This window comes from Marmota marmota, unplaced genomic scaffold (genome assembly GCF_001458135.2).
Source record: "Marmota marmota marmota unplaced genomic scaffold, marMar, whole genome shotgun sequence".
Lineage (NCBI taxonomy): Eukaryota > Metazoa > Chordata > Mammalia > Rodentia > Sciuridae > Marmota > Marmota marmota.
The window spans coordinates 55,117,844-55,144,205 of NW_026000037.1; the positions used below are offsets into that span (position 1 = coordinate 55,117,844).

General features: G+C 39.2%; 1 protein-coding gene across 1 annotated transcript in view; it reads right to left on the reverse strand.

The window, feature by feature from the left end:
* Stk39 (serine/threonine kinase 39) overlaps positions 1 to 26,362 on the reverse strand; it is a 234,037-nt gene that overhangs the window by 186,947 nt on the left and 20,728 nt on the right. The window contains exons 2-5 of the mRNA XM_015479274.2: positions 21,464 to 21,576; positions 7,069 to 7,177; positions 3,096 to 3,237; positions 1,311 to 1,366 (exon numbers count right to left, since the gene is read on the reverse strand). Of these exons, the coding sequence (XP_015334760.1) occupies positions 1,311 to 1,366; positions 3,096 to 3,237; positions 7,069 to 7,177; positions 21,464 to 21,478 (322 nt within the window). The 5' untranslated portion in view covers positions 21,479 to 21,576. The remainder of the gene's footprint in view (positions 1 to 1,310; positions 1,367 to 3,095; positions 3,238 to 7,068; positions 7,178 to 21,463; positions 21,577 to 26,362) is intronic.

Here is a 26,362-nt window from a genome sequence, read left to right on the forward strand (position 1 = left end):
GGGGGGGGGGAGTGCATGTGATTTGAAAGAAATTCCCAATTTCCATTTGTATTTTTAAAATATGTCTACCCTCCATTAAAAAAAAAAAATCAAAATTAAAAGCCCCTCTTCCTTCCAAAGTCTATACAGAGGCCAAGGTCAGCATCTAACTTGCCATACTGGCCAGGGGCTCATCTGCAAGGTTCTTAACACCCACAGGGAGGCAAACAATGAGACAAGAACATTCAAAGTTTAGCCTTTATATTGGGGTTGGCATTCTACTGAACTCTTCCATCTCTCACAACTGTGGATCATTAGATTTGTCTAGAAACAAGACCAGGACCAAGGACTAAGATCAACATTGGTCTAATAGCTAAACATATGAAGACCCTAAACGTATGTTAGAAGAGAAGATTCTTCCATACCAACTCAAAAAAAGGCAATTAGGCTGATCAATCATTTGCGGCAAATTTCAACATTCTTAACAACATAAGCCAAATCAGTGATTTTTTTTCCAAGGACACTGCTAGCAAAGGCTGCTAATAATATTTCATGCCTGGAAACCAGAGAGCTGAATACTCCATGAATACCATGGCGGGGACAGTCCAGAACAGCAAAGGGCCATTCAGCCAAATACTCCCAAAGCACCTCCACTGAGAGATGGCGATAGCTAAGGGGAGGGCCAAGTTGGACCCTCAAGGATGTGGGGTGAAACAAGAGTTGATACACAAGTGGCTACATTTTATCCCAGGCCTTTCAGGTTCTCTGATGAATAACAAGGAATGTCCTCACCTGATGAGTTCACTCAGCAGCCATTGGCTGCAGCTCTGTCCATCAGCTGTCAAGAACAGCCATGTGGAGTCAGATTCAAGAACAAAGTTAAGTCCTGGGTTTTGAGAGTTCATAACTCTTTCTACCCACCTCTTCCATCAGAGGCTTTCAAATTAAGGTACACCATGTTTTAAACTTTCAAACTCATCAAAAAACTTGCTCAAAACTTCTTTTATAGATAAAATGGTTCATATAAATGGTTATGTAAATGTATTCAGATTGAATAGTGGAAAACATAAAACTGAAAGTACAATCATTCTTTGTCAAAAGGTTCTGCATATTAAAAAAAAATACTTATTTTGAAGATCTAAACAAATCACTAGAAAACATGCTTCAGACCCAAACATACTCTAAATGCATGGCCTGTGGGACAGAACATCCAGATGCATTCTTAAAAGAGATTACATGCATTTATTCATTTCATAGGAATGAATCTACAGTCCTTGAAATTGTAATATTTCTGTAAACAAGTAAGGAGTTTTCATCTTTATCAGCTTTACCTGCTATTTGTACCGAACCATCCTCACCCAGAAGAATATTACCAGCTTTCAAATCCCTATTAGAAAAAAAAAAAAAAAAAAACAGAATGAATTTTAGAATGCAGACATTATGTTACATTGATCATCTGGGAAAGACTTTTAAACACAACATACAATTATTATTTTATGAATATTAAAATTATATCATAGATTTTTAAAGTTACCAGGGTACACTGTCATTTTATAGTTTGCTCCTTGAGCACAGTCAGAATTCACTTCTTGTGAAATCATTCTCTATATTTAATTAAATCACTACGAAGTAGACTATTTTGTGTTTTGGAGTTACAGAATGTCCCTAAACTGAATAGTGGTATTTAATTAACAAGAATGAAAGCCTGTGCCAGGCATGGTGGCACATACTTATAGTTACAGCAACTGAGGAGGTTGAGGCAGGAGGATCACGAGTCCAACACCAGCCTCAGCAACTTAGCAAGGTCCTTTCTCAAAATTAAAAAAAAAAAATTAAAAAGGCTGGGTGGTTGAGTGCCCCTGGGTTCAATCCCCAGTACAAAAAAGAATTAAAGCTTTCTCTGTGTAAAGTTATTACAATTCCATTTAAATTCATCTGTGCCGTTATTTCAAATAATCCCATCACCATCTTAAAATAAATTTGATTGATCTCTCCTCTGGAAAGATAATAATGGTAAATATTAATTATAATATTCTATATACTACTTATTTACTATATAGAAGCTATGTAGAGTAATTTCAGCACTTAAAGAAAATGATAATTTATAAGTCTGATTTCTAAAGTAATATTTTCCTAATTATTAAAAAATATAATAAAGACCATTCAATATATAGCTTGCTGATTCAAGGTAGAGAAATTACATTATTAGCATTACTGGTAAATGCTTGTACTTGCAAAAATCCCTATGGTCACTACCCTTTTTGAAGCAATCAGGCACTCATATTCTATGCTATTTGGCTATTTTCAAGAATTATTGCAAAGTGGCTTCTCCTCTCCACTCTTTTGGAACTTTTGGAACACAGTGTACTCACAGGTTCCTAAATCTTAAACTTCAGAAACTGCCTGAAAGATGAACAGCACCATCGCCTTATCTCAGATGGGGAAACTAAGCCTTGCAACAACATGCCCTAAGTCATGAAAGACTATGTCACAAAAGAAGATGAAATTAGTGTCTCTTCCTTCCTTCTCACTATCATGTCAAAAATAATTACATATTATAATGTTTGTAAGTCTTGCCTATATTTCAAAGTTGGAGCACCTATTCAATTCAAATGAGTACACTTCAAGGGTAATTATGTTAACCACTTTTTTATGAGTTCATTCAGCACTTTTTACATTCAGCTCTTAATTCAGTGAAAGCAGATAAACCAATCCAGAGGATACCAATATAATTCATCAAACTGTGTTCTTGTCTCATAAGTTTTATTTTAGTTTGAGATTCTTTTAGTGCTGGGGATCAAATCTAAGGCTTGGTGCATGCTAATAAACACATGCTCTGCCACTGAGCTAAACTTTTAGCCCCTACTACTTTATTTCCATCTATTCAGCCTAAATTGGTTTTAGCATTTTTTTCCCTTTCCTTCTCTTGGTGGTGCTGAGGCTAGAACTCAGGGCCTCACCCATGCTAGGCAAGCACACTCTACCACTAAGGACACCCCAGCCCCTAGCCTAAGTTGGAAATAATGCCAATACCTATTTGAAATGTATGTTTCCTCATAATTCTTTACAAATTAGGACTAAGCAAATGAAGAGTTGAATTTCTGGTGGTACCATACCTATGAATCTGACCATTTCTGTGTAGATAGTCTAAGCCTTCCAAAACCTCTTTAAGAATTGTTGCTATTATTGCCTCTTCCAGAACTCCATTCTTGTGCTCTCCTCGGTTGACAATGTATTTGATGATGTCCAACATTGAGCCTGAGAGGACAAACAGAAGAAGATGAAAAGAAATTGCTAAGAACCTTCATTCCACTATCAGATTAGCACTCCATTATTAGAACATTAATGGGAACATCAAAATGAAATTTTCTTGTTGATTTGATGCAAATATTACCAAGGCTTACTAACAATTAAATGGAAGCCCAATGATCAGAAGCACTAAATCTGCACCAAGTTTGCAAAAGTACTTTCAGTATGAAAATTATTCTCATTGAGGGTTAGGATCTGAGAACAGGAGGTATAGCTCAGCACATGCCATGGGTTCAATCTTCGGCATCCCAACTTAAAAAAAGAAAAAAGGCCAAGCACAGAGGCATACACCTATAGTCCTATGTACTTGGAAGGCTAAAGAGAATGAATTGCTTAAGTCCAGGAGATGAAGATCAGCCTGAGCTATATAGTAAATGTCTCATATCATAAAAGGGTGGGGTCGGGGGGCCTGAGACTAGAAGATCATTCAGGGTCACTTTCTATATGTATAATTAGGTAAAAACTCCAAAGAGGGTTCCAGATAGCTGAACTGGAGTTGGAAGCAAAGAGAAAGGAAATAGTGAACTTCTAAGTAAAAAAGAAAAGTTCTTAACACCTGAAAGACAGGTGAGAGGTAAGGAAAGTAGGTTGCTGCTAGACCTCTCCTTATAACCCAAAGATCCCTATCTGTGAGTCTGAGTAATCTTTATTTTAATCTTCCTGATGCTTCATGTACTGACTTTTATAATGAAGAAATAAATACCAATTACTATGCTACAATATACTGATTGGTATCCTTGGCACTGTGAATTCACGTTTCAACACGTGCTAATTAATATTCGAAACCTCTGGGTCATTCTAAAAGCCATAATTACCCTGGGGCTCGACATTTCTGAAAAGTTAACAAATGGCTTACCTCAGTACCTGAATTTTGGCTCTGGGTTCTCTCTGATTAAATAAGAGGATTGAGTTTCCCCATCAGATACCACTGAACAGACTAATGGCCTGCCTCTCATTAAGAGATTTCATGTTATAAATTAGTATAGAAGAAAAAAATGCATATTTTCCTCCCCAGAGGAAAAAAAGAATCTGCTTATGCATTGACTCTTAGATATAGGGGTCATATAGATAACAATAATTCCAAAAACTATATTTATTCTTATAAGGATATACCATGCCAAGCACATATACCCACCCCCTAGGCCTACTGAAAGAAGAGGGAGCAGGAGTCAATACCTGCCCACGTTCCCCTTGCCTGTGGAAACCTGCCGAAAGCCTATTCCTCGTTCCTAAAGTCCTGGGAGCCTGGATTGGTCTCTATACATTTATAAATGACAATGAATTTTCTATCACATCCTCAGAAGGGAAGACAAGTTTATAAAAGGTAAAAGTTCCAACTTGAACAGAGGACTTGGGACTATTTCTGGGCCAGCTCACCAAGATTTCTAATTCTTCTTGAGGGGATGGAACCCCACAAGAAGAGAACTGGTCACCTAGTTGGCAAAGCACCACCCCTCCATACAAGAAGGAGCAGGCAGTTCGACACAACACCATAGCAGTGGCTGGGGTGGGAGGGGGGGAAGGGGGGGTAGAAGGTAGCATTTCTTTCCTTTTTAATTAAAAACCAAAGTAGGTACTCAAGACAACAAAGGCTAATCATAGGACTAAGAAGGACCAGGAAGAGAACAGAACTTGGATCTCCAGGTTCCCTACTGAGATTTATACAAGCAGACTCCAGCCAATTACAAAGCTTTCGTCATCTCATTTCTGGGTCTCGGCTTGATCCAAGAGTTTCTTTAAAAAGAAAAAAAAAAAAAAAGATTAAATTAGTTAAAATGTGTCCCTGGTTTCACCTCAGTTGGAATTGGATCTACAGATGAAAATGGGCACTATCATATAAATGCAGCTGCATCAGTTGTGGCTTTGTCCAGGCAGCACAAAAATGTTCTCCTCTGTTCTAAACTACACTTCACATCTCAGAACAAAGGGAGCTGCACCTCTGAAGACAACATCGGAGAGATCTCGGTGCATTAAGGAAACCACTTGAACTTTCTAAGCTTCAACATGCAGATCTACAAAATGAAGATGAGAATATTTGCAATGCAGAATAGTTGAGGTTTTTTTTATTGTTGGCACAGTGCTGGGAATTGAACCCAGCAGCATTCTACCACTGAGCTACATCCCTTCCTTTTTATGTTTTATTGTGAGACAGGGTCTCACTAAGTTGCCAAAGCTGGCCTTGAATTTACAATCCTCCTGCCTCAGTCTTCTGTGTCACTGGGATTACAGGTGTGCAGCACCATGCCCAGCCTTAGCATATTTTATAAGTCAACGGGTCCTGCAGTCACAATTCCAGCACTAATAGCCACTGTGTGTATAACTTTGGGCAAGTTGCTTAACTCCCATGAGCTTTGGTGTCATTTCTGAAACCCAGAGACAGTCACCAGTCATTCAGGGATGCTGTCAAGATCAAATGAAATTAAAAAAAAAAAAAAAGAGAGAGAGAGAGTTCAAATGAGATAAAGTAAGTAAATTGCCTTGAACAGAATCTAGCCACACAGCAAGTGTTTGATGAAATTAATGGTTACCATTCTCATTCCTAAGAGTGATGTTAAAAGATTTTTTTAAAAAATCAAATACATAGATATGAAAAAAGTCTTGAAGATTAAACTACTGTCAATGACTTGCATAACTTACAAGATCCGAGGCAGAGAGGGGAAGTTGTTTTCCCTTCTCAAATACAACAGGATGAGAATAGTACCACTTCTGATGAACACTATAAGCAAATAACTGAGTATGTATTTCTCTCTCCACATCAACTGAAACAATGTACATTAAGAACTCCCTGGAAGCCAAGTGAGTTAGACAGTTCTTTCTTCAGGAAGCCCCCTCTATATGCACAAGGTCCAATACCATAGCCACTAGCCACATGTGGTGAGTTAAATGAGTTAAGAGAAAGGGAACAGAAACTCAAGTCCCTTAGTCATGCTGCCACATTTCAAGGGCTCAAGAGTCACACCTTACTGGTAGGACATGGACAGCATAGCTATAGGACACTATAGTGTTAATAAACAGCACTCAAATGACTCAGTATATTGCAATGACCTGAATAATGTTACAAAAGAAGGGGCTTAAAAAGAAAGGACTAGGTAGGGATGTAGCTTAGTGGTATAGAATTCCCATGGCATGAGTAAGGCCCTGGGTTTGTTCCCCAGCTCCAAAAAAGGAAAAAGAAAAATATCTTTGAAGAGAGTAAGTTGTAGCTGCAGAGAGGAACCTCTAAGGGCTTGAGTACATGGAAAAGGAAGTAGAGATCTTTAAGGCTGAGGAGAGGTTCAGGGAAGGATCTGGAGACATCAGAGCTCAAGAAGGTATTCAGGGACCCAGGCCTCACCTAACCTAGAAGGTCGGGGTATGTAACACAGGAAAAAGGGGACACAGATACTTCAGGAAGTTCAGCTCGATTATGAAAGGCTTTGAATAACAATACTAAATAATCTGGTAAGGCACAGTGGCCCATGTCTGTAATCCTAGCCACTCGGGAGTGTGACGCAAAAGTATCACAAGTTCAAGGCCAACCTTGGCAACTTAGAGAAACCCTGTCACAAAATAAAAATTTTTAAAAAGGACTGGGATGTAGCTCAGAGATAGAGCACCCCCAGGCTCATTCCTGGAAAAGAAAAAGAAACATGAAATCTAGAGTATTCTGTTGGCAACAGTAAACCAAACAGAATTTCCAACTATGGGAGTGAAGGATCAAACTGAAGTCCCCTCAGTTTATGCTGACTGCCACAAAAGGGGGAGGACGAAAACAGGTAAACAACAACAAAGCCCACTTACCTCCACTTAGCAATTTCATGACCAGCCAAAGTTCATCTTTTACCACAAAAGAGGTGTAATAGGTCACTACGTTGGGATGGCTGCACTGACTCATGGCTTGAATTTCTTTCTGCAAAAAGAACAAAACATGACATAGTACTATGAGGCACAAAGCGGGAAGCAAAATGTAAGTGAAGCATGGTTGAACACCTGGGCAACTTGGCTATTCAAAAGCATCCAGGAGGGGCTGCCTGAGCCATGAATTCAGAGCAGTTACATAAGGGCTTACTTTCATCCTTGTCAACTGGAAAACTCAGACAGTCCACTACAAGATGCCACAGAGCCTTGTGGGTCAGCCACAGGACAAAGGAAATTCAGATCAGCATACAGCCCAAATGACCCTCCAGTCTGCTAGCAGAGAGACCTGTTTGTGGGACAAAGTTCCTCCTCCCTGAATCAAAGGCCTTGGCACAAGTGAGTCATTAGGAGATCGGAATTCTGGTGCCAGCATGAACTCTGCTGGGTCTCATAATCTTCCTCATCCAAATGGGGACAGCAAAACTGTCTGTTTCTCAGGACTGCTGTGACGGTCAATGAGAAAAGCATGTGAAAATGCTAGAGTATCATTTCCCAAACTGTATTCCATGATAGATATTCCCTCCAGAAAAAAAAAAAAGAGGATGGGGCAGGTCAGGCAAAGTAAAATAAGCTTGGGAAACATCAGATACTATATTTCACACTAAGAGTCACAGCCTCCAAAAGTCCTGTCATAGTTTAACCCGCATTAGCACAGCAGAAAAAGAACGCTTTATGGGTCACATTTTGGAAACATCGCTATAGAAAAAAATAAATTTTTTATGTAAAGACATAAAATGACAAAGCTTTGAAATAAGACAAACACATTTTTCTGTAGCGCTCAAGTTCACATTGCTTTTGGTATTCTGTTTCCAGGCATTGCCAGAGGACTCCCATAAAGCTGCAGTCCAATAGTTAACTCTCCATTAAAGGTACCTACCTACCAGGGCAACTCACACCCAAGGTGCTGCCCCCAACCACAAGACCCTAAGTCATCGAAGGATCCTATTATGCACATTCATGATGACAGAAAAGTATATTTATGCATCCTATGAATATTTTCAATCATAATGAACTTCTCAAAGATTACTGACCAACATGTTCTAATATGGGCTGTTATATTTGCATATTTAATACTACCTAATCCTCAAATTACTAAGAAGATCCTGTTTGTCAGATAAGTTAACCAAAAATCCCGCAACATGAAATGCATCTACATATATATATATATATATATATATATATATATATATATATAAAATATACTTTATATATATGTATATATATACTTTATGTGTGGGGGGTGTTTATGTAAAGTGCTTCTTACTGAAGGCAAATTCCTAAGAAATACACTAACTTTTCTATTTTCTTTTCACGATATATTTAACATTTCCCCTCTATCATTCCTTTCCCCCATTTAACTGATTACAGGTTTTCTATATCTTACACATTTTAATTCAACCACTCCTGCCTCTGAACAAAATCTGAAACCAGAGGTCCAGTTTCCATCTGTTTCCAGTGTCATGTTCTGCTATCATGAGATGCTTCTGAAGGAGAAATGGAACACCACCTGGGACATCACTATTCTAAGTCACCAGCATCCGCTCTGTGGGGGGATGGGCCATGTGGAAAGCCTGCAGCATTAGGCAGGGTCCAGTTTAAAGAAGTGGCCCATTGTTCACAAAAATGGGACGATGCAGCTTCCATGCAGGTGTGCTCTAAATTCTCAACATTTTATATTCAATGTAAGTGAACGTCTATCTTCCTAACTGCCAACTTTAAAATCATTAATCAAAATATACAATAAACAATCAATGTTTATGTGAAATGAGATTCTTTTGCATCAAAGCAGGACTGGGTCAGAGTCTATAAAAACACACTTTTTAGCCCTTTGCATTATATGGCTGTAGTATCACCTCCTATCCAACCAGAGTGTCAGGTTCTCTGACACTGCAGTGAGCAAACTGAGAGTGTGTGAGTGTGTGTGTTTGTGTGTGTGTGTGTGTGTATTCAACTCTTTCAGATAACTGATGCATACAACTTACAAATTCTAAAAGGAGGGGAAGGAGATGTCTCAGAGAAAGTACTGTTTCAAATACAACCACAGCAGCAGCTTAAAGGCAGATGGGAACAGGGGTGGGGAACCTGCCAATACATTTGCATCAGGCTCTAGGCTCACAATCTATCCCATCCATTTGACTTCACAGCCTTCCCATGCAGGAGAGCCTCTGATACCTAAGGATGAAACTTGCCTCTGGAGAAAACCTGGTCACTATGTTTTATGATACACCCCAAATTCAGGAGATAAATACACTTAAAGGAAGAAATAGGTCCTCTATAGGACTATATAACCCTTAGTTTACATATTAACCTTTTGTTTAATTGACTTCTAGAGAGATATAACAAAGTAAAAATTTGAAAAATATAAACATTTCTTAAATTGAATATTCCTTTCACAAAATGATGCCCCCCTACCACCATACACACACACCCCTCAGTGTGCATGAGGCCCTAGGTACAATCTCCTATACCAAAAGGCGGGGGGGAACAGTAGTCCTCCTCTACTTGTTTTCAAAACAGTGCTAATGTTGCTATTTGAATCCTCTCTTGGTAACAGTCTATCCACTAAATTATCCAAGCTTTTCCTAATGCACTAACTTCATTTATCTGGTTAGGAAAAGATATTTATTCCCTAATATACTCATTTGTTCCTATCCTTGAAAATAACTGAAGTATTGTCCAAAGACAAACAAACTGATAGGACGAAAACTTTTTAACCAGTTATTCCTACAGAAGGAATGGGTTCAAGCTCTTTTAACTAAGTCACAATCTATAGAAAAGCATAATTTGGAGCAGAGTTTCCCAAAATGGAACATGTGTACCAGTCACATGGAGAGTTTAGTAACATACAGGTTCTAATTCAGTAGATGGAAAGAGGGACCTGAGATCTGCATTCCTAACAAGCTTCCAAGTGATATTGATACTGTGAGTCCAGGAACCAGACTTAGAATGGCACAGTGACAGACACTGAACTTTGGATAAGACAGAAAAACACTGGGGTTAAGGGAAGATGAGAGGAAGAAACTCAGATTGCTTCCATGATGCGGGGGGACAGGGAAAAAAAGGCCAGGTGGGAGGATGGCCCAAGGGCACTGTGTAGCTGAGGCCACCCTAAAGAGAGGGAAGGGAAGCCATAGTTTGACATAGGAAGACTGCAGTATTTAAGTGATTTGAATTTCACCCAAACAGACAATGGTAAAAAATTCACAGGGATGGACAACAGGAGGTAAAAGTGGGAAGAAATCACAGAACTCTGAAATCTAGGCAACAGATCTGCCAAGACCACAGTTCAGAATCTCACGTACTGGCTACCCTGCAAGTCCAGTGAAAGAAGACAGAGCTGTTTGTCATCAAGTGCCAAACCAAGCTGCAGCACAGGATTTCATCTCTGCTCACACACCTTCAGCCAAAATGCATGGCAAGTGATATTTCATAAGAGTGGAAAAGGTGACCTAAAATGGGGTGACCAGGACAGTGCCCTACCCATTTGCTCAAAATGAAGTGGCAGCCACAGAGACTGCTGGGCCGTGTGCCAGGGGAAGACAGGTAAAGGCCATCCACACACTGCTGCTGCAGCCGCTTGGCAAATTTTACAGACCACAACATGGTGTGGCCTCTAAGATGTTAAGGTGGATGGAGAACACAACACATATAAAGAATCCTATGCTGGAAATATGGTTTGAAGGGAAAATACCCTCCAAAATGGTGGGGGGAACTGTTTGAATAGGGTATTTATGAAAGATTTCCATCTATGGCTATGTGACTTTTGTTTTCTACCCCCCAAAATTATTCCTATATAAAGAAATAGCACTGTGGACAAGCAGGAAGTCTGATTAACAAGAATCTGATCCTCTGATCAGATTCTTAAAAACAGCTATACTCTAAGTCACAGTGGGCTCTGAAGCTTGGCTGTGCCACTGGCTTGCTGATAACCAGGCAGGCTATCCTGCCTCTGTCTTTGAGCCTCAGTTTTCCTTTCTGTAAAACAAGATTAATACTAGCAAGTGCACAAAAATATTGTGAAATAAGCAAAGTGAGATCCATAAAACTCCTTGCAGAAAACCTAGCACGTAACACAAATGTTAAAAGTTAATTTTGTCTTCTATATTAATTCTCAGTTTCTTTGCTTGTTGATCACTAACCTCAAGTGTCCCAAGTTCCTGTGTCTCAAGGCACAAAGAGAGACCTTGGCAGCTGCACTGCCTTCTTCTTAGAGAAAGGTCACCTGGCACACTGTTTGGCCCTGCGGGCTTAAGGACTTTCCTGTAATGCAGGGTTATGATTTTTTAGCTTCTTTCCTCTCTTAACACTGTCCCCATCTGTGTTTTCCTAGTGATTTCACCCTATGTTTAATTTATGCCACCTGTCACATTCTACATATTGTGGTAAGCTGCCTCAAAGTCTTTTAGAATAGGGAGTCTAATGTATACTTATGCAAAGGGTTTGGGGAAGAAGAAAGGAGAACTAATACAAATTTAAAAATATAAGGCTAAGTGTGGTGGTGCATGCCTATAATCCCAGCAGCTCAGGAGGTTGAGACAGGAGGACTACAAGTTCAAGGTCATCCTCAGCAATTTAGAGATGCCCTAATAAGCAAGTTAATCAGATCATGTTTCAAAATTTAAAATAAAATTTTTTTAAATGGCCTAGGGAAGTAGCTCAGTGATAAATTTCCCTGTGTTACATACTCAATACCTAAAAAAATAAAAATTAAAAATAAAGATATAAGGGGCCTGGGGCTGGGGCTCAGTGGCAGAATGCTTGCCTAGCAAGGGGGAGGCACTGGGTTCAATCCTTAGCACCGCAAACAAAAACAAGCAAATAAAATAAAGGCATGCGGTCCATCTAAAATTACAAAAAAAAGAGTTGTTTTTTTTAATAAAATAAAGATATAAGAATCAAGACACATCTAAAAGTCTGGTTTCTTTTGTCTCTGAGACCATGAGATTTACAAAGCACTAAAAGAGATTTTATTACTGAAAGGAAAGAGTTTAAATGGATTCCAAATTCAAAATATTAAACCATATTTAACTAAATTAGCATATTTTCACAACTTAAACAAATTCCATATAAATACTTCTTTATCATATACCGGTGGCAAAAATATCCTGTTCAACCTTCCTTAAGAAATCAAACCTGTTCAAGCTCCAACGTTATTTGCAGTTAAATGTAAGGGAATTCTAATCCTTACTTTATTCTAAAGCAGTGGATCTCAAACTTAGCTGCACAATGAAATCACAGGGGAACTTTAAAAAATACCAATGCCTGGGTCCTAGCCCAGGGAGGCTGACACAAATTGGTTTAGGATACAGCCTGGGAATGAAAATTTTCAAAAGCTCCCAGGTGATTCTCCTGTGAAGCCAAGGCTGAGAATCACTGCCTCAAGCTAAGCATCAAGATGCATTCTTCTTCCAGTGAAGTGGGGAGAAAAACATGTAGCTACCAGGCACATTTCCACATTGCAACTTAATCTAAACATATATATGTAATATATACTACATGTATGCATATATTACAATTACTATCAAATAAAATGTGAATTTCCAAATAGAAGAGAGAACCAAATACAACTTGCAATACCCTTTATCATTTAAAGAGTAGACAAGGGGGCAACCTAGTTAAATAAAAACACTTCAGAAAGTCATTCTCCAGCTTGCACTTCCATAATGTCAGCATTATTAGGAAAGGCAACTTAATCAATATTCATAAATAACTAAATACGGTAAGTAGCATGATTTAAAATAAACTTCAGTAATTTTGAATGTCAGCCAAGGAATGGAATAAAAAGATTAACAAAACTCTTTCAAGAGCAATGTATTTTTCTGGACTGTCATTTTCAAGCATTAAAAATGTCATTGTGAGGGCTGGGGCTGTAGCTCAGTGGCAGAGCGCTTGCCTAGTATGTGTGAGGCACTGGGTTCGATCCTCAGCACCACATAAAAATAAACAAATAAAATAAAGGCATTTTGTCCATCTACAACTATAAATTTTTTTTAAATGTCATTGTGAATTTTTTAATTATAAAAACAATATACTATTTACGCAGGAAACTGGACTCTTAGGGAAAAAAAAGTTAAAAAAAAAAAAAGCAGAGAAAACCCTATTCAAGGAAGAGTTAGTCAAGTATTATCTGTACCACTTACAAATGAACTGACAAATTTCCCTCATCGCTTACCTCTATAATTATTTTCATGTGATTTGGTATCTGAGTTTATTCAAACATAGTCTAATTGGAGGCAGGAATAGAAATAGGAGATGTCTAGGTATTTTGAAAACATATCTTTTATATGGGAAACATAAATTCTGCAAGCCTTAACAAGTACTTATAGAGAGGTCTTTAAAATTAGACAGAGCTGTTGATTGTAAAAATCTAAAGTGTCATGGCATTTGGAGGTCTGGAAAATCCCACAAAAGTAGCCAGGAAATCACAATGTTAAGTTAAACATCTATTTGCTAACAAATTAAAATGTACAGACCAGAGCTTAATTGAGTGCTCTGCAAAAAGTGAGAAAACTAAACAATTTGATAGAAAATGTAGAAGCCACCAGTATTCCTACTTTCTTCCAAAGAAATGGGGGGAGAGAGGTCAAAGAATAAAATACTGAATTTTTGTTTTTGTTTTGGTGGTGTTAAAATGGAACCCAAGGCCTTACACATGCAAGGTAAGCACTCTACTACTGAGCCACACCCCTGGCCCTAAAATAGTGACACTGAAATGCTATAAGAAAACTCAGGGGGTTGGGTAGAGTGCTTGCCTTGCATATAGAAGGCACTGGGTTTGATTCTCAGCACCACATAAAAAGAAATAAAGATATTGTGTCCATCTACAACTAAAAATATTTTGAAAACCTCAGTGGTAGGGCTGGGGTTGTGGCTCAGTGGTAGAGCACTGCCTAGCATGCATGAGGCCCTTGGTTGGAAGGAAGGAAGGAAGGAAGGAAGGAAGGAAGGAAGGAGAGAGGGAAGAAAGGAAGGAAAATCAATGGTGAAGAGTCATTTTTTCAATAACATAAATATACTTATATATCATTTGATGTGTGTGTGTGTGTGTGAGAGAGAGAGAGAGATAATATTGCAGGGGGTCTGAAAATTCTGTGGGAACTATCATGGAATGGGATTCAGACCCTGTCATCTACCACAGCCTTTTGATCATTTAATGAACCGTGACAGGGAGCACTTGGAAAAAGTCAAGTTGAAGATGCCATAAAAACAGAAACAGGAAATTTTTTTCTTTTCAGCCAGTCTGTATTGCTGGAGACCAAAGAGCCAACTTTCAAGACTGCTGCTGTATCTGGCTTCCTCAAGAAAGGGCTGAGAATGTGAGGGGATCTGTGTCTGTTCCTGGGCACTGCACCATGAGCCATCGGGGGTTCTGCCAGGGAACAAACCTCCCCAAACAGCAGCCGAAGGGGCAGAGACCCCTCCCACCTTCCCCTGAGCACCATGCAGTCATTTTCAAAATAACCCAGGAAGGGACAAAAGCACTCATCTCAACCCAAACCTTTCCCATTTGTCTATGAGGATGGCACCATCGAGGTAAAAAGAGTGAGCGTCATTAAAGGTATGTTCCGTCTGAGGGGTAAAACTACTCTGAAAATGAGCATGTGCTAGGTCTCTGTAACTAAGAACACACAAGCCCAGAAAAGTGTCTTTTGCCATGATAATTTCTGCTGACTTTTTTAACAGCATGAGATTTAGCCCTCTTCATGAGCCATTTCTAACGAATGTATAAAAAACACTTAAAAGTAAATTCAATTATGGTATTTAATTAGTATCTGAAGAAACTAGGGTATAACTTTTAAATTTGATGTTGCAAAAAAAAATGAAAATTGCTTTCTCCAAATGAATTATACATATTTCTAAGCTAATGCAACTTTGGAACTATAAAAATAAATTTGTTTTGCATATAAGCATTCATTCTCTAATTTTTTAAAAATGTTTTCATGTCTTCAAAATAGCCCAAAATTTTCCACTTCTAATCCTGTCTTTGATTGGATGATACTTAGATAAACACAAACACTAAATCACATGAAAATAATTACAAAGCTGAGTAGCAAGAAACAAACAGAACACAACTTAGTGGTTCAGACCTGAAACACTCAAAATAATACTCTATCTAGTGCAGCAGGCTTGCATTTCAGTGCTAGACCCTTGGGGTATACAGAAATACAACAAGCAGCCAAACACAGTTTGTTCCCACATATGATGAGGAATGATGTGAGATATGAGTAAATGATTTACTAATTTGAACATTCTTAAGATCAGAAAGAATGGAAAAATAATCTCATAGTGCTCAGCAATAAAGAAGGCATACTTATTATACTATTTGTGGTCAACTTAAGCTGGAAGCTTTTTAACCAGTATAATCTTTCTACAGGAAAAAAAAAAAAAAAACAAGATTTGCAAGGTTTATTCATTTGTTGATATTGTTGTTTTCCTTTAAATCTCAATTGAAAGGAAAAGGGGGCAAAGTTTCTGCCTGGAGGACCTGCTTAGAGGCCCCCAAATATTATAAGTTCATTTAAAAGGGATAGGAGAAGCCTGTGTCAGGTCATGGTTAGGAGATAACTATTCCCTTCAAATGATCATGAAACCAGGGAAGTATCTGGAGCCTTATTCTCCAAAATAACCTACAAATCATAGCTAATCCATCCATTCCTCTAAGGGAGGGTAGGAGGGCAGGCAGATGGAGAGGAAGGGAGGAAGGGAGGGAGGGAAGGAGGAAGGGCTGGCACAGCAGGTAAGAGAGAAAAGAGAAATAACAGCAGAAAGCAAAATGAGGGCAGTGGCTTTGTTCCGAGGGAAAAATGCTTGATGTATCTATACATCCCTTTAGAGAGATACAGCAAGATACCTTTAAAAAGATGATGGGGGAAGAGAGGGCAAATGCCAGAATGCATCCAGTTCAAGGCAACTCGACGACCGAGGAATTCTTTCACTATGTACACAGAAGAAAGGTCAGCACACTGTGCACCCTGTCTTTGACTTACAGGTTATTCCCATAATATAATACCACAGTGACTTGACTCTATCCTAAATTATCAAGCATGACTTGCTAGTAACATGTAATTTTGCTCAAGTGAACTTAAAAACAGATTTTCAAATACACACAATCATAGAACTTTGGTGAGAAAAAATAAAATTTGGCCATAATTCCTCATTGAGAAAACAGGGACTGAAGTCCTTGGCAGGAGTTCTGTGGGGAGTCAGGAAAGCAGATCCTGACCCAGGGAGAATCGTCCCTCTGCCTCATGCCCAGCACTCATGGCTTCATACAGTCACTGTTTCTTTGAAATGACTTTGTTCACATCTGTCATCCAGTACAACTAAAATATTTTAATGATCATTACATAATTTCATAATAATCACAACTATATTTTTGGCCTTCTTCCTTTTTTTTTGTTCTCACTTCTTTTCTTCTCCTTCTTCCTTTTCCTTTTCTTTTTTTTTCATTCTTTTTTTTAAAAAAAAAAAAAAGAAAATAATACTCTGCCTGGCCCCTGGGCTATGATTTCTCCCATAAGTATCTAAGTACAGTTCTCCTACCTCTATCACTGTAAAGTTTTGATGGTGTTGATGTATGTGTAAAGATGAGAGATTGAGGCTGAGTTTTCTGTGGCTAGGTACCAAAGACACACTAAACATATGAGAACTCAAATCTAGAGAAAAAGGCCAAGAGGGATATGGTTAAGGCCTACGAGTCATAAGGTAAGTAAGGAGATGAACCAAAATGTTCATCAATCCCTGGATAAATCAAGGAGAGCATCCTAAAGGCTGGGGAGAGTGTGTTTTAGGGTAAATCAAAAGAAGGATTATGTCATATCTATGGCATTTACTTTGGCACCCATTAAGAGAGGCTAAAAAGACAGATGACTTCAAAAAGGACTGATTGTCTACTCATGGAGTGAATTTCAAGGAAATCATATGTGCTCTAGGGTAGCACCCTTAACGTTTGAGGCTGACCACAAACATGAGAACCAAGCTCTTTCTAGAAACCTCAAGCAAGGCCATCTTTACATAGAATATATTAGTCTGCAAGATAGTAGGTTAGACCCATTTAGCAAGTCTTAAATTCCTATTGGAAAGCGAGGACCCCCCGCCCCCATTCAGTGGGATACTTACTGGAGAGCAGTAATATGTCCACTAACCTGCTAAACTATTACTAGGTAAATAGTAGAGAAGGGGGCAGAAAAATATCTGTAGCTCAAAAATATCACCAATCAGGCCAGCATAATGGCACATGCCTATAACCCCAGCTACTCATGAGGCAGGAGGATCACAAGTTCAAGGCCAGCCAGGGGAAGTTAGTGAGACTCTGACTCAAAATACAAAATAAAAAGGGATGGGGATGGACTCAGTAGTGTAAAGCCCTGTATTCAATCCCCAGTGTTGCAAAAAGTCAAAAATAAAAAATAAATGTCTTGCTGGGCATGGTGGCACACACCTGTAATCCCACCTGCTCAGGAGGCTGAGGGAGGAGGATCCTGAGTTCAAAGCTAACCTCAGTAAAAGCAAGGCACTAAGCACCTCAGTGAGACCCTGTGTCTAAATAAAATATAAAATAGAGCTGGGCATATGGTTCAGTGGTCGAGTGCCCCTGAGAGTTCAATGGCTGGTACCCCCCCAAAAAAATTAAAAATAATAAATAAATGAATAATAAATATCTTGCCAACACAAAAGTTTAGATACTCATTTACTAGTCCGTGGGCTCCTCAAAGGACAGAGACTCTCTTTGTTTTCCCATCACTGAGCTCAATGTCTAGCATAATTATGGTGTTAATAAGTTCCGGCTCTAAAACTATAAATATCTCCTAAAGAGTGTTAGGATGATTATAAAATTAGTCATTTATTCCACAGTGGGATTGACAAAAGTGGGAATAACAACAAATATAGGGTTAACAAATCTCAGAAATTATTAGTGCATCTGTGCTGGGTAGTCAGGAGTATATAAAATAACCAGCAAAACCCCATTAACCAGATCATTTCACCCTGAGAGATTAGGATCAGCTGAGGGCCAAATTCCACAACATAAGAAAATTCAAAAGAATGTATAAAAAAAGAATTTGTTTAGATTAATTGAATGCTCCTCAAATCATTCCAATAAAAACATTTATCCTAGGAGTGCTCTATCCTAATCGCTGTTAAAGGCAGTTTTTAGTGAGTATACAACCATGCACTCCCACATAAGCACTCCAAACTTATCCCTAAACACACAATAGAAATTCCACATCTGCCAAATAAATAAATAAATGTATCTTAGATACATAACTACCTTGGCTTTTGAGAAATGTTACTCAACAGTCTCAGTTTAAATCACCAATTATTTAGTGCCAATGATCTCATCTAACTTTTCTTTTCCTCCCTTCAATTCTCAGAGAAGCCGGCACTGCAATTAGCACTTTGTTTCAGAAACAAGGAAGACTTGGATCTTTCTTCAGCAAAATGTGGAACCGACTCCAGGACCACAGAAACATGTGCTGACAGTCTGCTGACATAAAGAAGCAGGCTAAGGCTAAATGTCCAAAACTATTGTATGGTATCACACCTGGCCTCTGGACAAAGGAGGTGGGGACAGGGCAGGGAATGGGAGATCAGGACAGAGGGGCTGGGGTGAGTAGGGATGAGGCAGGGATTGGGGGTTGGGAGGTGACACTTGCATCAAAAGAGGCAGTTGCCCCAACAGCCAGCAAATAGTTGATAATTGTGACTTCTATGACATAACACTTTCACAAAATAAAGACCCAGTGGCCATTGTTTCTTCGAAGAACAATGGTTTCCAGTTAACTCATGGCACAGTCTGTGAGATGATGCAGTGCACTGACCTGTATATAACACACACCCATGGATTTAAAGGATTATTAGGATGCCGGATGTCCAAACACTGTCAAAATGTGAACCCACAGAAATAATAAAAGCGCAAGCAACAGCAGTATTAGAAGTTGAAAGGATGACAGCAACTTTGCTCCACAGGATCTCATGTGTCAATAAACTAGACCACAAAAGTCTGGCAACCTTAGAAAGACTATACTATAAGTTCTCTTTCTCTTTGTTTGAAAAGGACTTAGGAGTAGTACATCCTTAAAAACCAAAACCCATTCTTCTCTTCTCTAAATATATCAAGACAGCAAAAGGTCAAATGTTCAAGGTTAAGGAAAGATCAAAGTAATAAATTTATTAGGTTTAGTATCCTTTTCTTGTGAAAAATAAATAACAATGCATACACACTATATTACAACTGGGCATCATTGGGAGAATAAAAAGGATGAGAGAAATAAATTAACCATTGCTAATAGGCAAACTCATAAATCAGACTAATGGAGCTAAGCATACAGTCATAAAAATACCAGTCTCACACAGCCAGCTATGTTACGTACGAGTACCTTCAAATGATACTGCTATAACTGGCCCCAGGAAAACCAGGGACAGGACTAGAATTATCATCTCCCTGCTGACCTCTGCTTGGACCCTTACATGGCTCCCATGCCTGGCAGGCAGCCAACTGCTGATGAAAATGTGGAGGTTGTGGGCAACTGAGGACTTAACAAATCAGAGACCAGAGATCCATCTGGCCTAGGAGGCTGGTTCCAGGACCACCAAGTACACACAAGTGCACAAGAACTTTAAACATATCCCACAGAAATATTCTGCCAATAGCTGGGACCTCTAACACAGCACCCCCAAAACCACTAACATCAGGTGCTATTTCTTGATATAGCCAAACAGTGCATAAGTTTAATGCATACTCCAATACTCCAAACTTTAAAAAAAAAAAAAAGTTAATGTACATTTATGTGCAGCCACAGAATCTGAGGACTCTTAAAGGCATTTTAGAGATCTTCCAATTCAGTTCTTTTAAAACAACCCAGAGCTCTTAAAGTTAAAAACAAGTTAGTGGCAGAAGTAGGACCCAACTCTCCCCACAGTGTTTTCAATACTTTTCTCACTCAGGGGAAGTGACCTTGAAAACTGGTTAGATAACAAAGTTACAATTTTACTGGTCACCACAATAATAAGAAATAGACAAGCATGCGGTAGCAATTTCCATAAGAGCAAAGCACAGCTGAAATTTTAAGAGCAAAAGTCTTAAATATAGGTGGGCTTTTAAAATCAACAGTGAATTGTGGAAGCCATAGCTTTCATCTAAGTTTTGGCCAGCAATCACCCCCAGCGAAATCTATGCATTATGTAGCCTAATTTAAAATGGAAGGCCAAACAGATCTGGAAAAGTACAGCTTCATCCTTGTGCTTAATTTATACTATAGTGTACTGTAATTAAACCCGAAATAAAAGCTATATTCTGAGTAAAGACAAAAAGCTCTTGTTAATGACATTCCATTCCCAATGTAGACTATAACAAAAGGCTTCTTTATTTGGAGCCAACCGTCATTATACTTTGTAGCTTGTATGGAGCTATTGGACTAATATTTGTACTGGGATTAGTGTTGGGATAACTTAAGCTGGAAGTTAACTCCTCCACCTCAGTTTTCTATTATCCTCAACAAATGGCCAAAAGGAAAAAAAAAAAAAGAAAAGAAAATTGGCAGGCAGAACGACAACTATATTTATGAGATTAAACTCTCAAACCCTTCACAGTTTGCTGGGCAACTAATAACCATTTGCCAAGCTGTTCATTTAATAATGAGTCAGTTAAGCCAAAAGCAAAGCAAATGTTCCTCAACCAACTGATGCTCCTACAGTCACACACACACCAAAAAGCTCCAATTAGTTAAGCAACATCCTTCATCCCAAATAAAAAATGCAAGTTACCATGTCAGAAAAACAAACTCCTGCCATCAACCAAATGCAAGCTGCCATGCATTGTTTTAAACATCTTTAATTTGTATGTGATTTTGTAATTTCTGAAAACCAAAAGGACTAAGAAATATTTGGGGGAGTGACTCCTATGTGTGCCATACACTCTAGAGGGAGGGCCAGAAGCTCATCATGCAACTCTGCAGTCTGAAATCACTGATTTCAGGCATCCTACAGAATGTGCTCTCTTGATGCATAAAATAGAGTGTCAACACGTGAGACCACTAGGATTAGGCAGACTGAGCAAAATGCTGTTTGTCAAAAGCAAAGTAAGGTGAACATTAGATGACACAATAATAGGGCAAGGAAGTTAATAAGGGGAGCAGGGGAGCGGTGAGGGCTGCTTCCTAAGAAATATAGGTGTCAAGATAGAAGATGACACCAACCCACTCTGATCTTCTCCCACCCAACTCCGAACACCCATGGGTTAAGAAAGTGCAGCAGCAGACACCCCTTCTCTTGTACTTACTAATAGTTCATCCATACTGGTCTGGCATTTTTCCAAGTTGATCCGCTTTATTGCTACACGTTCTTGCCTGGGCTTGCATAGGGCAGCCTGAACCACAGCAGTAGCTCCACTGCCTGAAATGGAAAAAAAAAGGCAACATCAGCTATTATATGGTACACTGTCCAGCTACTATTTGTGACGCTTTCGAAAATAAATATCTATTTTTTTAATCTTCTAGTCAAGGAATTAAAAATGTTACCATTTGTTATGTTAGGTTCTAAAGTAATTATCTGGAGAGGGAAAAGGAAAATCTATGTTTCTACACAATGGATGACTAAAGACACTGTCACAAAGGATATGAGCATCCACATCATTTCCCTGCACGGGAAGACTGTGCTCAAGTCCTGATATTTTCTAATTGCAGTGCTTTGCAGTAGCTTAGGCTCTTCTTCCACTTCAGCCCAAACCAAACCACTCCAGCCACTCCAGCCCAAGCTACTTCAGGACTTCCATAAGACACTGGGTCAACCTATCTGTGCTAAGCACTCCTGGAGCTTATTCCTTCAGCGTTTACTCTACAAGAAAAACGGGATCAGCCCCAGTGTTCTCATGTCAACAGCACAACTTTCAAGAATGCCAAGCAAAACAATGCAAATGTGTGATCACAAAAGCTTTAGGCATTCATGTGAATCTCCTATTTCTAAGGTTTCTTGATCCTTAGATGATGCACTCAAATTCCTAAGAGACAGTCATGTCATTATCCATATTTTATAAGAGTAAAATGTAGACGTGTAATGATTGGTGGCAGAGCACAAAGAGCTCCTAATTGGATTTCTATTCCACAGGGGCAAAAAAGCCCCCCGGTTAAGGCATCTTGATTCTACAAATAATACCAAAAATGTATTCTAATCACATAAATCCTCTAGCACTGCAAGATGCCAAGTAAAAGAAATAGCATCTTCTGGCCTTCCTCAGCTCTAAACCCCTTCAAAGTACAAGCTACATCCCCATCCCACAAGGGCTTCTCAACTTCAAATGGGGTTTCATCCTGATAAACCCACTCTAAATGGAACATACCATGTCAGAAATGCATTGAGTACATCTAACTTCCAGACATCATGGCTTAGGAACACAGCACGCTGTGGAGTGCCGGTGCAAACCTCTCTAAAGGTTTTCTTCAGGAAACACTTCTCAAATGAGTCATTGGTTATCATTAAAAAAGAGAAAGGGGGTCATTGGCCATAAAGAAGACAGCTCAGGGGGGTTAGCTTCCTCAGTACATGTAATAAAAAGGCATGGTTCCTGTAGTGCAAAGCAAGGCAGTCTGCCACCCCAAAGACGCGCCCAAATGAGTGTTTGAGGTTGAGAGCTCCACCCTTTCTTCCTCCCTCTTGTTTCCCCATTCAGCTCTGACCCCCTTCACTCTCATGCTCCAAAGCCAGGTCTTAGTTCCAACACTCTTATTTTAGCAAAGCGCAATCTGTGTTACCCAGCAAGAAGATTCCCTTGTCCTGACCACCCACCTTACTCATGAAAGCCACCTTACAAACTGGACATATTTAGCATTAGCCTCAGTTTATGTGTGAGAAAACTGGGACTCAGAAAACGTGCCCAAGGCCCCACAGCTAATATGCACCTGAGCTGGGATTTTACTTTTTTTCCTACTTTCCAAAAACTAGAGCACACCCTTCCCTTCCTCACTTGCTTTGCCCTTGCCTGGAAGATATTTTCTTTGGCCCTAAACTGTTCAACAAGAGAGAACCAACCTGGAGGGAAGGGTCACGTGAGCTCACTCTCCAAGCCCTGGCTGGAAGAGAGGGTTATCTTCAGAAGCTGTTGCCGAGGCCCTCCCTTTCTCTCCCTGACCTGGATGCTCCGTCAGCAGCTACTCAAAGAGTCCTACCAGGTTGGCTTCATCGGCCCTGCAGATCACGTCCTGCTGGGTTCCATCCAGAATCCTCCAGACACCAGAGCCAAACACTACAAAGATCCCTGGTGATAGCAAAGTATATTTTATAGTCTCACTGAGGGGAGGTGCAGAGACAGTGCTACAGCTGGTTAGCACTGGACTTGGTACCCAGCAGAGAAACCAACAAACAGCTTTAACTAGCTGCTGATGGGAAGCCATTTCTGGCTCTACCTGCTGTAAATATCCCCCTAACCCCACTCCTTCATCCTTAATCCACAGGCAAGAATATTTTCAAGTCAGAGGAGCTAAAGAACAAGAGAGAGAGAGAGAGAGAGAAGAAAACCAACTCCTAGAAAACATGAAATGGGTATTTGTAATGGGGAACCTCTCACAGTCAAATCCTTGATTATAAAATTTTCCGACTTCCATTAACACGTTCGAGAATACAGACACAAATAAGAAGTCTAAAAAGCCAGCAGGAGTAGTGGGGGAAGGAACATCGTGTATTAGAGCTTTAGAACCAGAGAATGGTTATGCTTCACAATTATAGCTGACTAAAGAACAACTGGCTCTCATCTCAAGACAGAGCAAATGTGAAGCTTGGTGACCTGAGGTAACTGTCGCAGCATGAATGGATTTCATCATTCATTGAACACTCTGGGAGATTCCACCCTGAATCCAGAGATGTCCTTCAGCAAGAGCCATGGAGAACAAAGTTAAGAGTCCAACCCCTCACATTATGAATGAGGAAACAGGGTCTGGAGAAGATCAAGGATTTTGTGGAGATTTTTGAGGGGCAGTAATTGAAAAACATAGGATTAGGACCCCGGAACAAGGCACCCTTAATTCCTTGTCTACCACTACCTGCACCCGGCTGGTGACTTTTCAGATTGCCAGTCAGGATTCATTGATCAGGAAAGCAATTTACTGGTGATGGAAACCAGCACTTTATGAAAGAAAGCATCAGAATGCACCTTACATAATAAGGGCAAGAACTACTTTATTAAACTTTGGTTTCAGTTATATCCAAGCTGCACCACGACATGCATTGTTGTGAGTCATGATCAAAAACTGGAAACCTGCTGTATTACATTAACATACTCAGGATTAGAGTAAAGCATGCTTTGGAAGGAGAAGCAGAAGTGACCTAATTGCATAATTCCTAAGGACATTTAGAAATGATATGAGCAGAGTTTTGCTCTAAGATTTTTATATGCTTTGTTGATTAGTTTAACAGGAAGTTAAAAATGTAAAGCCTGTAAATCCAAGGATTAGACAAACATTAGCAATGTGAGATAAAATAGTAGCAACTAAGTGTTAAACAGCAATTTGTCTTTATTTTGAACAATACATATAACTCATTAACATTTGGTCCTATGTTTTCAATTATGTATCATTCACTGTTTAGGGAACAAGGAGCTCTGAACATTTCAGGAATTTCTCAGCTTATCCTGACTCCCATTTCAAATAAAATAAATCATTCTATAGGATTATGTCCAAACTAAAAGAGTATGGCTGCCCATGTTTTCAAACACTGTTTAAAGTCCCTCTATCTCGATTCATTTTGGTAAGTAATTCCAGGTTAAAAACAGCTGCTTACAAGTTTCAGCTAGTAGTCATGTCAATGGCAATCAGAGGTGAGAGATTCCTTGAGTTCATTACCAAGATACAGACTCTTCTTTGAGTAGACACATCTCTTCTCATTTCTTTTTCTTTTCTTTTTTTTTTTGCTGCTGGCAGTATTAAGGTAAATCACCAGAAAATTGCATAGTTGCATTTCACACTTTGAGTTATCAGAAGAAATATTGCATTAAAAGATAATTTAGTACTGTAACTTGGTATTTCACTAAGTCTATAAGAAACTAACACAAAGAACTTCAGTATTTCTTTCCTAAAAATTACTACTATTGCTAATGACAATCTAGACATTGTTCAAAGTTCCTCCTTCCATGACCTAGGCAATGAATTCCTCCTTGTATTTAGTTCTAAGCAAAAAGGTCCCCTTCCCAAATAACTTAATAGATAATGAGAAATATGTAGCATCATGTTTTCCTTTTTTGTCCTGACAGAAAGCTCAGACCTAAATTCCATGCTTAATAATAGCAATTATCCTTAGCCCAGATTTCCTGTGACTTCTCCTTGCCCTCTTCATTATCTGGCCTCTATTCTTCATGCTTAATTTAGTGGTACTGCCACTATTCAAACAATGTTCCTGGAGTCTACCAAAGTTACACCTTCTTGAAACATTACTACTGGTCACTTAATGTGAAAGAAAAGACTTGTGGCTTAACAGCCCCAAGAAAACTACAGGCACAAAAAGGCAAAAAGGCAAAAAAAAAAAAAAAAAGATGTTTGCCTGAATTATTTCATCAATGAACAGTAATTAAAACTCTAACACGTGGCAGGAAATTCACTAGGTAATAAAGGTCCAAAGGTGCCTGCTCCTTTTATAAGTAGAATACATCCTTTTATAGGATCGTTTCCTATATAGCAATTAAGAACAATGACTAGAAAGCTCCTGTGGACTGAACGTTTGTGTTCCCCTAAAATTCATATGTTGAAGCCCTGCTAGGGTTTAAATATGGGGTGTCCCCAAAAGCTCATGTTAGATAATGCAGGAATGTCCAGAGGTACAGTGATTAGATTATAAGCTGTAATCTAATTAGTGGATTAATTCATTTTATGGATTAATAACTGAATTACTGGGTGGTAACTGAAGACAGGTGAGGCATGGTTAGAGGAATTAGGCCACTGGGGGCGTGCCCTTGGGGATTATATATCTTGTTCCTGGCTCCTTACACTCTGTGCATCCCATTAGCCATGAGAGGAGCAATGGACCTCCACCATGCCCTTCCACATGATGTTCTGCCTCACCTTGGGCCCAGAGCAATGAGTCAACTGACCACAGACTGAACCTCTGAAACCGTGAACTCAAATAAATCTTTCCTTCTCTAAGTTTTTCTTTCTTTTTTTTTTTTTTTTTTGGGGGGGGGGTTTACTGGGGATTGAAC